Raw genomic sequence first — 14,081 nt, 5'->3', positions numbered from 1 at the left:
TGTACAGGCGAGAGTGGTTCCCAGGTGTGTAAGTCTTGGTGGGCTACAGGTGTGTGGGTGTCCGGGTGAGATGGCGGGGCTACAGGTGTGTGGGTGTCCGGGTGAGATGGAGGGGCTACAGGTGTGTGGGTGTCCGGGTGAGATGGCGGGGTACAGGTGTGTGGGAGTCCGGGTGAGACGGCGGGGCACAGGTGTGCGGGTGTCGGGGTGAGACGGCGGGGCACAGGTGTGCGGGTGTCGGGGTGAGACGGCGGGGCACAGGTGTGCGGGTGTCGGGGTGAGACGGTGTGTGGGTGTCTGGGGAGGAGCTCTGCATAAAAAATGCTATCAGCGTTATGTGGGTGCTGAGCAGGCCATGATGTGACGGGTGTGTGAATTGCAGACCCTCCAAACATGACCCATTCCATTAGGTACACAATGCTCTGCTCCTGCTTTTCCTCTTAATTTATGATTGCAGACACCTGTGGTGAAACACCTGTCTCATCTATTACCTAGTTCAACACAGGTGGCTGCAATCATACACATACCCTCCCAACTATACTGATATAGCCGGTACAGTACCATTTTTTTTAAAGGTCTGTACCGGCAACAGGCGCTGTACCGTTTTGTACTGGTGGGGTACAATCTTGTGAATTCTTTAGCGGTGCTGCTGGGACGCAGGACTCCCGCAGCGCTGCTGAGTGACAGGCGGCTCCGCTCCGTCCTCCCTGGTGGTCTGTAGTGCAGTCAGCGCTGACGTAATCACGCCAGCGCCGGTGATCAGAAGTCAGAGCCCAACCAGTGCCAGCTGCCCCTAGCCCCCATGTACAGCCCTGTGGACACGCCCCTTTAAATGTAACCACGCCCCCTTTTGGTCGTGGTCACGCCCCTGTACCGGGTTTTCCCAATGAAATGTTGGAGGGTATGCATACATATAACCCCTACCATGGATTGCTATTTCACTGTTCTTAAGCGTGTTTTGTGTAACGTAATTTCGTCTGTCAAACTTGTTTGCTGGTGGTAACAAATAAATTCAATTCAATACATGAAGTGGGAAGTCCAGGAGCAGAGTGTTTTGTACCTAAAGGAACGGGTCATGTTGGAGGGTAGGGAGTTGTCGGGTTATCGCACAGGCCATGTGTGTGTGTGTGTGTGGTCGCACACGTGGTGTACGTGCTATACCCAGGTACCAACCCCGCCCCTCCCTGCCGTCACTATGGTAACCTGAAGCTTATCGCAGAGCGGAAGTGACGTAGTCGGGCTGAGGGACGCCGGAAGCGGAGGGAGCTGTCACTGGCAGCCGCCTGGAGCTACACCCGGAAGTCGGTGTTGGCGGCTCCGGGGCCATGAAGCAGGACGTGAGGATCCTCCTCCTGGGGGAGGGTGAGAGAGGGGTCACAGGAGGGGAGGTGGGGGCAGCGCTCACTGACATCTCTGATATAGTGCAGGTGGTCACCCTCCCTGCCTGATAATATGGGGGTCACCCTCCCTGCCTGATAATATGGGGGTCACACTCCCTGCCTGATAATATGGGGGTCACCCTACCTACCTGATAATATGGGGGTCACTCTACCTGCCTGATAATATGGGGGTCACCCTCCCTGCCTGATAATATGGGGTCACCCTCCCTGCCTGATAATATGGGGTCACCCTGTCAGATAATATGGGGTCACTCAGCCTACAGGACAATATGGGGACACCTTGCCTGATCAGATGGGGTCACCGAGCTTTTCAGGACTATATGGTGGTCTCCCTGCCTACAGGACAATATTGGGGTCTCCCTGCCTACAGAATAACATGGGGGTCACCCTACCTGCATGACATTATTGGGGCTCCCTGCCTACAGAACAGCATTGGGTTGCTTTGACTGCAGGACAGTATGGGGGGGCCTGCACCCTATTGTGCTGTCTTCCTGTGTGGCAAAGTGGGGGCGCACCCTGCCTGTCTGATCAGGGGACACTACCTGCTGAATAATAGTGGCTCTCATGAAGATGTCTGACATTATGTCGCAGTGCCTGTGTAGTACAAGTCTTTAGTTGCACCATACTAGTGGGTTGCACATGGCACAAGTGATACACAAGTTTGTGTCTAAATTAAAATGAAAGAAATTTAGCATTTAGTCTACGTAGTGTAAGCTGCTCATGTTGTTACATTCATTAGGAGGCATCTCTGTATATTGTTGTACAGGAAAATATTTGTTTAGTCAGTCAGGCGTTTTCTTTCATGTAGTAACTTGCACTACAAAAATGACAGAATGTAATTGGTTGTTACAATGTGTCTGGGTAATGCTGCTTTCTTCCTGGGAATACAAGTAAATGTCTTTATTTATTGCACAGATACATGAGAGAAATCACAATCAGGACATTATGGTACATGTGTCCCATGCACAGATAAAAACCTAGCGATCCGTATACAGCAGTCAGTATATAAGCAAGCAATGCCATGAGCTCACTATGTATAATGCATTATATACTGAAAGGTTCCGTTGCTCTTTAATTCAGCTTGTATTGTGCCTGGTAGCCCAATCTATTCTACAGCTGGTTACACACTGGGCAATATATTGGGCGTTCAATCCAATTGCCGCTATATCACAAGCGCGTTGCCTGGTGTGTATACCCGATATGTCTGTGAATGACGTCGTTCACACACATATCGCATCGGCTCTGCAGCACAGCCGATGGGAGATATATCTGCAGATATATCGGCGCATCTGGCACTGTGTACGGGCAAGGGACTAAGAATTGTCCGCACAGGCACTTAGTGTTTATTATGTCCTTCCCAATTACTTGTTCATTTTGTTATATTAAAGTTACAAAAAGGGAGGTGCACCCAGGAATCAATTAATATATACACACAGAAAGAAACTTTTTCATATTTTCTTGGGTCACCACAATAGAGAGTCCTTAATGAGATGATCTTGCATGCTAATAACCCGCGAGTGAATCCTTGTTGGAACACTTTCTTTCTTTCTGTGTGTGTGTGTGTGTACGGGCAGTTGCCCGCCCATACACTTGCTGCAGAAACCGCCAGTGACTGACCGCTCAAGATCGGCGGGCAAATGCCAGCCCAGTTGTGATGTCAGAGAATACACATCAGGCGGCCGATCGGTAAGTCTGTTTAGCTTACCAGTTCAGCTGCTGTGTCGGCGGATATGCCCGTCAGCACAGTGTGTACCCAGCTTAAGTGTCACTCCTGTAGGGGAAGCTCCTGACCATGCCTCTATGTAGTGACCCATGAGCACTTAGGAGCTGATGGACATATACCTGTTACCATGTATCTGTACTCGGCTTGCACCGAAACGTTACACAAGCAAGTACGGGCAGCGCAGAGTTGTACGCATCTCAGTTTCATGTCCGCTTATAACTAAAGAGGCGTTACAGGGCGTACTCACATAGCCAAGGATCAGTAAGGGCGCCTGTAAGGAACGGCGGGCCATACAGACGTGCATAAGTACACCTGTCCAGGCGTATCATTTGCACCTACTGTAGGGTGGGTCCATGTGCCCACTGATAATGTTTAGCAGCAAGCCAAGCGCACGGACGGGCGCACCGCAGTATACAGCTTTAGTTCTGCACACGCAATGCAGGAGCACGAACGCCCCATTTCCAGCTCTGCATCAGGCCCACGGCGACATATTCAGGTTGGCAGGTGGGGATGTAGTCCTCATGTCGTCATCATGCCGACCATTATAAGGTCGATACCATAATGTTGAATCTCTAAATGACAAAATGTTGACACATGTAATGTGGTCTAGGGTAAAAATTGAGTGTCAACATGACTGATGATATTATGAACTCGTCGACATTTTGTACGTGTCAACATTATGACATGTAGATAATGACTGTCGGCGTTGTGATTGTTGACAATGCATATCGGCAACAGGTGGATGGGGTTCAGTGCACCATAGTGGGCTGAGGCGGGGGACAGAGCAGGTAGAGGGAGGATGCTGTAACAGCCAGCGTGTGGTTCCTGTGTATTTGTGTAATATTGCAGTGTAATTTCTTCTTCAGTGTCCATAGGGCTCCACAGGGAGACAATGGGGTGTAGGTGGGACTTGGAGGACCGGACACCAACAGCAAAGCTTTTTCAATCCCAGGATGCTCCAGTCCTTCCCCCTTATACCCCGCCACAGTCTGAGGGCAACTCAGTTTTGTTGGTGTCCGGCAGGAGCTGGATCACCGTTTCTACAGTGGGGCTGCTGTTAAGCAGCCCAAGCTTATTTTTGTGATTTACCTTTCATTTATTTTACTTCAAGAGCGTCATTTGGACGTCTGCACTGCTGCTCCATCACCCCTCCGCGACGCCGTGACACCAGCACTTGGCTAGGTACTTCCGGCAGAGCTCTGAGGGGGACCTAGCTAGCAAGGCTCCCCAGACTGCAGCCGTGACTCAAGGGGACTGGTAAGGCGGATCCCTGTTTACGGTGACCTGCGTCTAATGCGCAGTCTTGCCTCCAGTCTTGGGAGACAGACCGGAGGCACTGATGTGGACATCAGTTCATCCGTGACTCCACTAAACCACCAGGGCAATACAAGCACTGGAGCAGGGCACAATTTAAGGCCAGGGGACCCAGTGGTTAATGTCAGCACAGGGGAGAAGGCACTCTCCCTGCGGCCCCTCCCCCAGCTCAGGGCGCCATTTCGGGGCGCCATTTCGCTGCGGTCTTGCTGCTCCTCCCTCACCCTCCGTCCCCTCTGAGACTCACGGCAGCCATTTTCTGCATTCAGGTCCCCGGGAAGGCTGGGTCCAGTCACCCTGTATACCTCGCCCAAGGGTCAGGTTATACAGCGCTATAGCCTACCAGCCGCTGCGTTCTGTGTAGATGATTTTAGTGGCCGCTGCAGTTAAATTTTTTCTAACAGCTATGTCTGGCAGAGGCAAGAACAACAAGCAGCCTGCTCCTCCCACTCTGGTGTCTTGGAAGTCCTGCTCAGCAGGCTTATCTTCAGAGGACCTCATTCAGGATGGTCTTTGTGCATCGTGTTATGCGGCACCTGGCCCATCAGCCCCGTGGCCTCTCCTCAGGGCTACCTTTTCACAGGTGCTGGCAAATATTGTGGACCACCTAGCGATCCCTGTGGTAGCTCCCCCTATGGGCTGGTCACATAAGATAACTCCCTGCAAATCCTTTGCCTCCCCCATGGGTAGATGTACTTTCTACTGCAGTGCAGAGTCTGGCGGATACCTCTACAGCCCTTCAACAAATGCTGCAAAAAGAGAGACCCTTACCTAGTAAAGCTACTAAGCGTGCTGTGTTATCTTCCCACTCCACCCAGCTATCAGATTCTGAGTTATCATCTGGGGAGGCAGAATATGCAGAACTCTCTCACTCTGACGTTCCCCCTCCCCCCCCCCCCCCCCCTCGGGAGACGAGGAACCTCCTTCTAAATTGAATATTCCTGCACTTAAGCAGCACTGTAAAATCTATTCTTCAGATAGAAGAGGCAGAACCCACTAAGGCAAAAGAGCCACTATATAAGCGACAGTAGGTAGTTTTGCCAGAGTTTCCTCACTCGGATCAGCTATCTGATCATATGAGTGAGGCATGGAATATGCCCAGTAAAAGGTTTCAGCTGCCTAAACGCTTGATTTCCTTTTATCTTCTTCCAGCTACTGATTGCACTAAATAGGAAGTTCCCCCTGCAGTAGATTCCTATGCTACTTTACCTATCCACACTGCAACCTCCTTAAAGGAGACCACAGATAGAAGAATGGAAGCTTGCCTGAAATCTGTATACTCTCTTACAGGAGCTATTATTCTTCCTGCCAGGGCTACAGCCTGGGTGGCAAAAGCCATTGAGAGTTGGGCAGAGGCCCTACAAGATACATTTCCCTCTGATGCTTCGAGGGAACAGGTGTCCTACATATCTCACATTAGAGATGCAGCCTCTTATTTAGGTGAAGCAGCTTTGGATACTGGTCTCGTAGCTTCCATGGCATCTGCTACTTCCGTGGTAGCCCGTCCTATTGTTTGGCTTTGCTCATGGAAGGCAGATTCGGACTCTAAAAAGGCATTGGAGTCTCTGCCTTATTCTGGGGAGATCCTGTTTGGCCCAGAATTGGACAAGATTGTGACTACTTTTGGCAGCTTCCAAGACGGCATTTTTGCCTTTTGCATCTACTGCGAAGCCTCGAATGTCATCCTTTCGGTCCTTTCGTCCTCAAGGAAAAGCTAAAGGTCAGTCCTTTCCAAGGCAGTCGGCATCCACTAAGGCCTCCAAGCCTAGGACCAAACAGATCTGGGCTACTAGAGGACAAGCCTTAAGCCTAACAGGACGGGCCACTCCCTGGGGGCTCCCAGGGTGGGAGGCCGACTTCTTCAATTCGCCCAGTTCTGGCGCCTGACCACATCAGACGCCTGGGTAAGAGGTGGTCTCCCATGGATATTCCCTCTCATTCCTGCTCTCAGGACTAATGATTCTGATCCCCTCTCTTCACCGCAAGGGAAGGGCTATTCTACCCTTTTAGTTCAGAAGCCCAACAGGTCTCATCAGCCTATCCTCAACCTCAAGTCTCTGAACAAGTTTATCAGGGTGCCCAGGTTTTATATGGAAACCCTACGCTCTATTGTCCTGGCTATGGAGCCTGGGGACTTTATGGTGTCTCTAGACATTTAGGACGCTTACCTATATGTACCTATAGCCCTTCTCATCAACAATATCTCCGGTTTTGCTATAGTATGGCTCCTCTGGTCTTTACCAAGATCATGGCAGTTATGGCAGCCTACCTTCGTCGTCAAGGAATCATACGATCTCTTGCTGTTGGTCAGCTCCCCAGAAATTCTTCACCGCCATCTACAGGTAACCATTGCCTTTCTACAAATGCACAGTTGGCTGATCAACTGGAAAAAGTCTTCCTTGACACCTTCTCAAAGAATAGTACATCTGGGAGCCCTCCTACACTCTCAGGTTCAGAGAATCTTCCTAACAGCAGACAAAATCTCGGTCTTACAGCACTGGGTTCGCAGATTACTACACAGTCACTGAGTGTCAATTCACTCTGAAATGCAGATCCTAGGATCCATGGTGTCCACCTTCGACATGGTGGAGTTCGCTCAGTTTCAATCCAGGCCCCTACAAAACCTGTTCTCTCCAGGAGGAATGGGCTCCCCCATCTGCTCATATCCCAGATGATGGGCCTCTCCCTGGAGGTTCGCCTTCCCTAGCCTGCTGGCTACAGACATCCTACTTGAACAAGGGATGCCTTTTTTGGATCCAGGACTGGGTACTCCCAGGGCACAGTGGCCGGCCAGCACTCCTTCCAAGGACGCTGGACTCCAGCCAAGGCAATCTTGTCTGTCAATGTCCTGGAACTCCGAGCCATCTACAGAGCTCTCACCCTTGCTCACAATATTCTTCATGGCAGTACAAGTGCAGTCCGACAACGCCACGGCAGTGGCCTACCTCAATCACCAAGGAGGCACTCAAAGTCGGACAGCGATGGCAGAACTGTCCCGCATTTATCACATGGACGGAATGCCATCTCCGCTGTGTTCATCCCAGGAATTCTCAATTGGGAAGCGGATTTTCTCAGCCGTCACGACATGCATGCAGGGGAGTAGTCTCTCTACATCCAGAAGTCTTTCAGATACTGGTGGACAAATGGGGTCTACCAGATGTGGACCTCATGGCCTCATGACACAACCACAAACTTCCAGTGTATGGAGCCAGGATATGGGACCCCAACGCGGCCTTCGTGGACGCATTGTCTGTGAGGTGGACCTTCCATTTGGCGTACCTCTTCCCTCCAGTCTGCCTTCTTCCTCTGGTTCTTCAGACATCCAAACAGGAAGGGGGCACAGTCCTGTTGGTGGCTCCGGCTTGGCCCAGAAGCCATTGGTACTCCGATCTTCAAAGTCTCCATAGACGCCCCTCTTCAACTTCCTCTTCGACCAGACCTTTTGTCTGAGGGTCCCTGTCTACATCCGGACCTGGCCCGTCTGTCTTTAATGGCTTGGCTCTTGAGACATCCCTCCTAAGGGATATTCTAGCTCTATGGTCCAGACCATGATCATAGCTCGTAAACCGGCCTCTGCCAGGATTTATTCCTGGGTTTGGCATACATATTTCCAGTGGTGTGCCCCTAGAAACTATGACCCTCAAGTTTTTTTTAAAGTTTCAAGAATACTTGCCTTTCTTCAGGCTGGACTGGATCTTGGACTCCACATAGCATCTCTGAAAGCGCATGTCTCTGCTTTCTGTATCTGGTTCCAGCGCAGAATTGCTCCTCTACCGGATGTTCACACCTTCCAACAAGGTGTTTTACGTATACAACCCCCCTTTGTCCCTTCTTTGACTCTGTGGGATTTGTCAGTGGTTCTCCACGCACTTCAGGATCCTCCATTCGAACCCCTGGAATCTGTAGATGTCAAGTGGCTCGCTGCAACTTGACATCTACCCGTAGGGTATCGGATTTAGGGGCGCTTTCATGTCGCTCCCCCTTTTTGATCTTTCATCAGGACAGGGCTGTTCTTAGCACGCACCCTGGCTTCCTTCCCAAGGTTGTTTCTTGTTTCCACCTTAATAAGGAAATTGTGGTTCCGGCTTTGCAATCACCAGACCTCTTGGCAGGTCAGGCGTCTTTGGATGTGGTCCGTGCTCTGAAGATCTATGTGAACCGCGCTAAGTCCATCAGGAAATCAGACTCCCTCTTCATCTTGTATGGATTCCATAAGAAGGGATGGCCAGCTAACAGACTCTGGCCAGATGGATTTGCATGACTATCTCACAGGCTTACATGCAGACTGGCCTTCCTGTGCCAGCTACAGTATCTGCTCATTCTACTCGCTCTGTGGGCAGCCTGCCGTGGCGCTTCTGCTGAACAACTATGCAAGGCGGCTACATGGTCTTCTGTCCACACCTTTCTTAGGTTCTATGCCTTTGATACATTTGCCTCTCAGGATGTTTTTTTCGGGCGCCGGGTTCTCCTTTCAGCTCAGGAGTGTCCCCGCCCTTGAACAACTGCTTTGGGACATCCCCATTGTCTCCCCTGTGGAGCCCTATGGACCCTGAAGAAGAAAAGTCCATATGGTCCACAGGGCACCCACCGTGACGCACCTGGCTTCTATGGGTTTCTTCTATTGGTCATTTGTTTCCTTCCCTGTGTGAGAGTGTGATTCCTCATTGTACCAGTCTTCCTTCCCTCCTCTCCTGTTCCTGCCTTGGGCTTGTTAACAAAACTGAGTTGCCCTCATGCTGTGGGCGGGGTATAGGGGTAGGACAGGAGCATCCTGGGGTTGAAAAAGCTTTGCTGTTGGTGTCCGGGCCTCCAAGGTCCCACCTACACCCCAGTGTCTCCCTGTGGACCCTATGGACTTTGAAGAAAGAGAGTTAACAAGGGTAAATTTTACCATAAATATAAAGAGTATGGGCTGCACAATCCTTTAGTTATGACCCAACAATCTCACTATATATTCAATGTATATTTATTGCCACATAAATATGAAAGACTAATACTTAAATGGAATCTATAACAGCATCTACTGTAGGATACTTATTAAAAGAATAAAGCATATAACACAATATAAAACGCATATCTTAGCTCACACATATAAAAGTCCTGTGCAGCAGGTGAGTTGATTGCTATAGGTTAGCAACAACGTTAAAAAACTGTATTATCCAATTGGTGGATATAAGGGATAGACAAGATATAAAGTTTCCAAGTTTTAAGCTCAAATGTTACTTACCGTCATCAGTGGGTGTATCAGAGTCGAAAAATTTGATGATTGGACTCCTGATGGTAAGTCCTAGTGACCAGAGGAATGAGGATTGGAGCTGGGTACGCTGCTCCTTGTGACCAGGTCACATACCTGCCGCTTTCTTCTCCACAAAGTGGTGTTGGTATCCTCTAGCAACGCTGAGGAAAAGGTTGCCGTGTGTCACTCCCGCTGCCCCGGGGCTCTGTCTGTGGTGTCAGCTCCTGCTGCCGCAAACTTGTACCAGATATATGTTGTAATCTGTGCGGGATGGTTGCGGAATGATTGCAGAGAGGCACGGTGACGGCTGTCAGCGCCCCTTAGTGGCCGCTGTTCTCACCCCGCACATTGTATGAATCTCCGGTCTTGCAGGACCTGCTTCCTCTGGACTGAAGCTGTGCAGTCTGTCTGCTGGCGGTGTTGTGTAGTGCGCTACTCGGAAATACTGCCGGTGTCTGTCCACTCACCTGCTACACAGGACTTTTATATGTGTGAGCGAAGATATGTGTTTTATATTGTGTTATATGCTTTATTCTTTTAATAAGTATCCTACAGTAGATGCTTTTATAGATTCTGTTTAAGTATTAGTCTTTCATATTTACAGTATGTGGCAATAAATATACATTAAATATATAGTGAGATTGTTGGGTCATAAATAAAGGATTGTGCAGCCCATAACTCTGTATATTTATTTCTTTGGGAAGTTGCACAGTTTTTATGGCATGAGCAGCTGCAACCAGTTCAGTACCCGGACTCAGCTTACACAGGGAGCGCCAGGGTCAGCCAAACCTTTTTGATTTTCTGTGTTAAGTTTTACTATAACTCTCCCTTCTACATCTACATAAGTATAAACCGTACTCGCAAATTTGCAGCAGCCAAATATAGTTTCCCCGACTCCTAGTTTTACATCGGTCTAAAGTTACATTGAGTGCATAGAAAAACATATTCACACGTGTGTTGCTGTCAGTCCTGTCTCATCTGTGGTCTACAGGCCCCCCCCAGTGTGCATCAACTTTCTACGTACAGTATAATTATAGGGGACAAATATCATGGTCCGTGAAGCACGCTGATTCCTCTCATGCACATGTATTGTCACAGGCTAAGCCTTTCAGCTGATCCATTGTAACACTCACTGCAATTATCATCTCCATCTGCAAATATCCATTATTAATGCTCTAATCTCTCTCTCCTCCTGCAGCCCAAGTGGGGAAGACATCCCTTATAATGGCTCTGGTAGGAGAGGAGTTCCCGGATGAGGTATGTGGATTTGGGGGTGTACGGGATAAAAGTTCGGCTATTGCAAAGGTTTCTGGGAAATGCAGAGCAGCGCCATGCAACGGTCACACTGGGCATGCATAACCCATACTAGACCATGCATCTGCTTTCTAAGTCACTTCTATATTTCTTCTCCATACATTCCATCAATCCCTCTGCACTTCACAACAAAACACTGATAGCGTTGAGCTTAGTAAATGGCTTGTTCTACTTTGGCCTGCGCTAATAATTTGCTTTGTTTCCGAATCAGACTTATATTAGACAAGAGTTTTGTCATGTGACCAATACTCTGTGTTTCATACAAGTTTAACTTCATTTTTTTTCCCCCTAGGTGCCAGCCCGTGCGGAGGAAATCACTATACCCGCTGACGTCACGCCTGAACGGGTCCCCACCCACATAGTGGATTTTTCAGGTCTTTACCTTTTTGTGTGTTCTTTGTCTAACGAAACAAGCAAAGGCTCACCAAGGAGATAGGGCTTTTGTGATGCTGATCCCTATGCTATGCGTCTTACACTGCCCGCGCACGCAGCAATGATATATGCGGCAGAAAGAAATGGGTGTCTGCAGCATTTCATTGCGGCTGTTTCTGTGCTGCTGGTTTCATGGCTGTTCTTGTGGACACATCATAGGGATCAGTAGAACCCTTCACTGCTGTATTTACACTGCAGTATAATTTTGTGACACGACCCCTTAGAAGTGCTCATTCTTATACCTGTGCTAAAAGTATACATTGGTGAATATGATACTGTACTGCATATTGTGTCAGACATAAGATGCAGTAGAGTCAACCATTCGGTGGGCTCAAGGGGAATTCCTAATATAATACAGACTATCAAGTCACAGAGCCTGTCTGCGTAGGTGATAATTGCATTTTAAGTGTATTTGGAAGAGTTAACATTTTATGTCTGAAATTAAAAGGCTCAAAACAGTTGGCCTTCATCATTTCCCCTTGCTGGTTAAATTGTTACTCCCAAAGCCATGTGGGGTACTTTGTACCACCCATCATTCTACATGTCAAACACTAGAGGGCGCTGTTATGTAAGAGTATTTTGCTGCTTCCCTTTATCTAATGGTGGGTACACACTGGGTGATTAAAGTGGACGACTGAACACTAACGATATCGTTCAGTCGTCCACTTTATCGTCCATTTTTATCACAAAAACGATGAACGATAAGGACGACGCGCCTTCCCGGTGGTCGTTCGTCATCATCGTTCATCGGGTTAACATGCAGGCCAACCTGACGATGTCGTCAGGTTGCTGCATGTTGGGGAATGGGGGAGAGAGCCCGGCGCTCAACGATATCGTTAATGATATCGTTCAGCTGGTGTGCTCAATGCCATGAACGACATTGAGCACACCCTGCCGGGGAAACACTAGACGATATTGCGCAGGGAGCATATCGTCTAGTGTGTACGCACCATTACACAATCAATATTGCTATTTAGGGGGTTATCCAACAATTAGCCGCGTTTTTCGCTGATGATGTTTTTTTTCTCCCTTATCCTATTATTTCGGATGAAATAATAGGATATTTCTCCCGAAAACACATAGGATCCGTGATAAGCTCAGGGATCTATGTGTTTTTGCCATTTCAGCTGTGAAAAAACTTTTCGTGGATCATTTTTCGGGACACATCAGGTCCCGAAAAAAATCCACGATGAGTGTCGGCGTCAGGCCACATTTTCGGGGCTAATTGGATAGCCCCGTCGCGACCCTTTAGCAGCGCTGCTAATTGGATACCGCTGTTAGACTTGTATTCACAATTACATATAAACAAATTTATTCCAACATGAATTTCTCCATATTGCTTACATCAAATGTATGTTTTACATTCATGTGGTTTACACTTTTTTTCCCCCCTGTAATAGATCTGTTTCAAGCCATGTGTTGCCCCTGCTACTCATTGCAATAGGCTTATGGACATTACGCCTGCTATGCATGGAGGAAAAACTACCCCCCTTCCCCCATGGTCACTACTGTCTCCAGATCTTTAGATTAGTTACCGCAATATCTTAACATGTTATGTTCTATATACAGTATGTGTGTGTATATACAGTCAGGTCCATAAATATTGGGACATTGACAGAATTTTCAGATTTTGGCCTCTATTCACCACCACAATGGTTTTGAAATGAAACAAACAAGATGTGCTTTAACTGCAGACTTTCATATTTAATTTGAGGGTAATTACATCCAAATCAGGTGAACGGTGTAGGAATTACAACGGTTTCTATATGTGCCTCCCACTTTTTATTATACTAAATATTATATTAGAGATACCACGGACTTTATTAACAAACTCAGAGCATTGGGTTCGCTCCCTGACTCCAGTTTACTTGTAACTCTTGACATTACTAGCCTCTATACTAACATTGGACACAGAGATGGTTTAGATGCAGTGAGGGGCCTCATTACTGGCAGTCCACATTATGGAGGTCCTAATATCGAATTTTTGCTATTACTTATGGAAATAGTTTTACGAAAGAACTATTTCCTTTTCGAAAACTCTTTCTTTTTGCAGTTAACGGGAACTGCGATGGGGTCGAATATGGCCCCGGCATTTGCGAATCTGTACATGCATATGTACGAGAATCAACATATTTTTGCACATGAAGAGTTTTCTCAATATATACATTTTTTTGTACGCTATATTGATGACCTCTTTTTTGTGTGGACTGGCAGTGTGAGCCTACTCACCGATTTTATTGATTCACTCAATACATTGGATACCAGTATCAGATTTACTTTATCTTACAGTGAAACCACCATTTGTTATTTGGATGTCTGTGTCTATAAATCTGGGGGCAGATTGTCAACTAGATTATTCAGGAAACCCACAGACAAAAACACGTTGTTACAGGCTGATAGCTTTCATCCTCTATCACTTAAAAAAGGACTTCCTCTATCACAACTACTGAGAGTTGTTCGGATTACTTCGGACATTACTGAGGTTCCCTTAGCACTACAACAGATGGGCAAGAGGTTCATAGACAGGGGTTACCCTATTAGTGAGATTCAAGAGGCCATTTCATATTGTGCAACTCTGACGCAGGACGAAGCATTGGTCAGCAGCAACCGTGGTGATCAGATTTCACGTATGATGTTCACTTCCACTTATTCCATTGCGTCT

The 14,081-nt window shown here is 47.9% G+C and overlaps 1 protein-coding gene across 2 annotated transcripts in view; it reads left to right on the top strand.

Annotated features, from left to right (window-relative positions):
• The first annotated feature begins 1,229 nt into the window (after positions 1 to 1,229).
• RHOT2 (ras homolog family member T2) overlaps positions 1,230 to 14,081 on the top strand; it is a 49,609-nt gene continuing 36,757 nt past the window's right edge. For both annotated transcript variants that reach the window (XM_088464555.1, XM_088464561.1), the window contains exons 1-3: positions 1,230 to 1,362; positions 10,872 to 10,930; positions 11,280 to 11,361. In XM_088464555.1, the coding sequence (XP_088320681.1) occupies positions 1,326 to 1,362; positions 10,872 to 10,930; positions 11,280 to 11,361 (178 nt within the window). In that variant the 5' untranslated portion in view covers positions 1,230 to 1,325. The remainder of the gene's footprint in view (positions 1,363 to 10,871; positions 10,931 to 11,279; positions 11,362 to 14,081) is intronic.

Source organism: Taudactylus pleione, unplaced genomic scaffold, assembly GCF_031769625.1.
Source record: "Taudactylus pleione unplaced genomic scaffold, aTauple2 ptg000061l, whole genome shotgun sequence".
NCBI classification, from domain to species: domain Eukaryota; kingdom Metazoa; phylum Chordata; class Amphibia; order Anura; family Myobatrachidae; genus Taudactylus; species Taudactylus pleione.
This window is presented reverse-complemented; position numbering and strand designations above follow the sequence as displayed.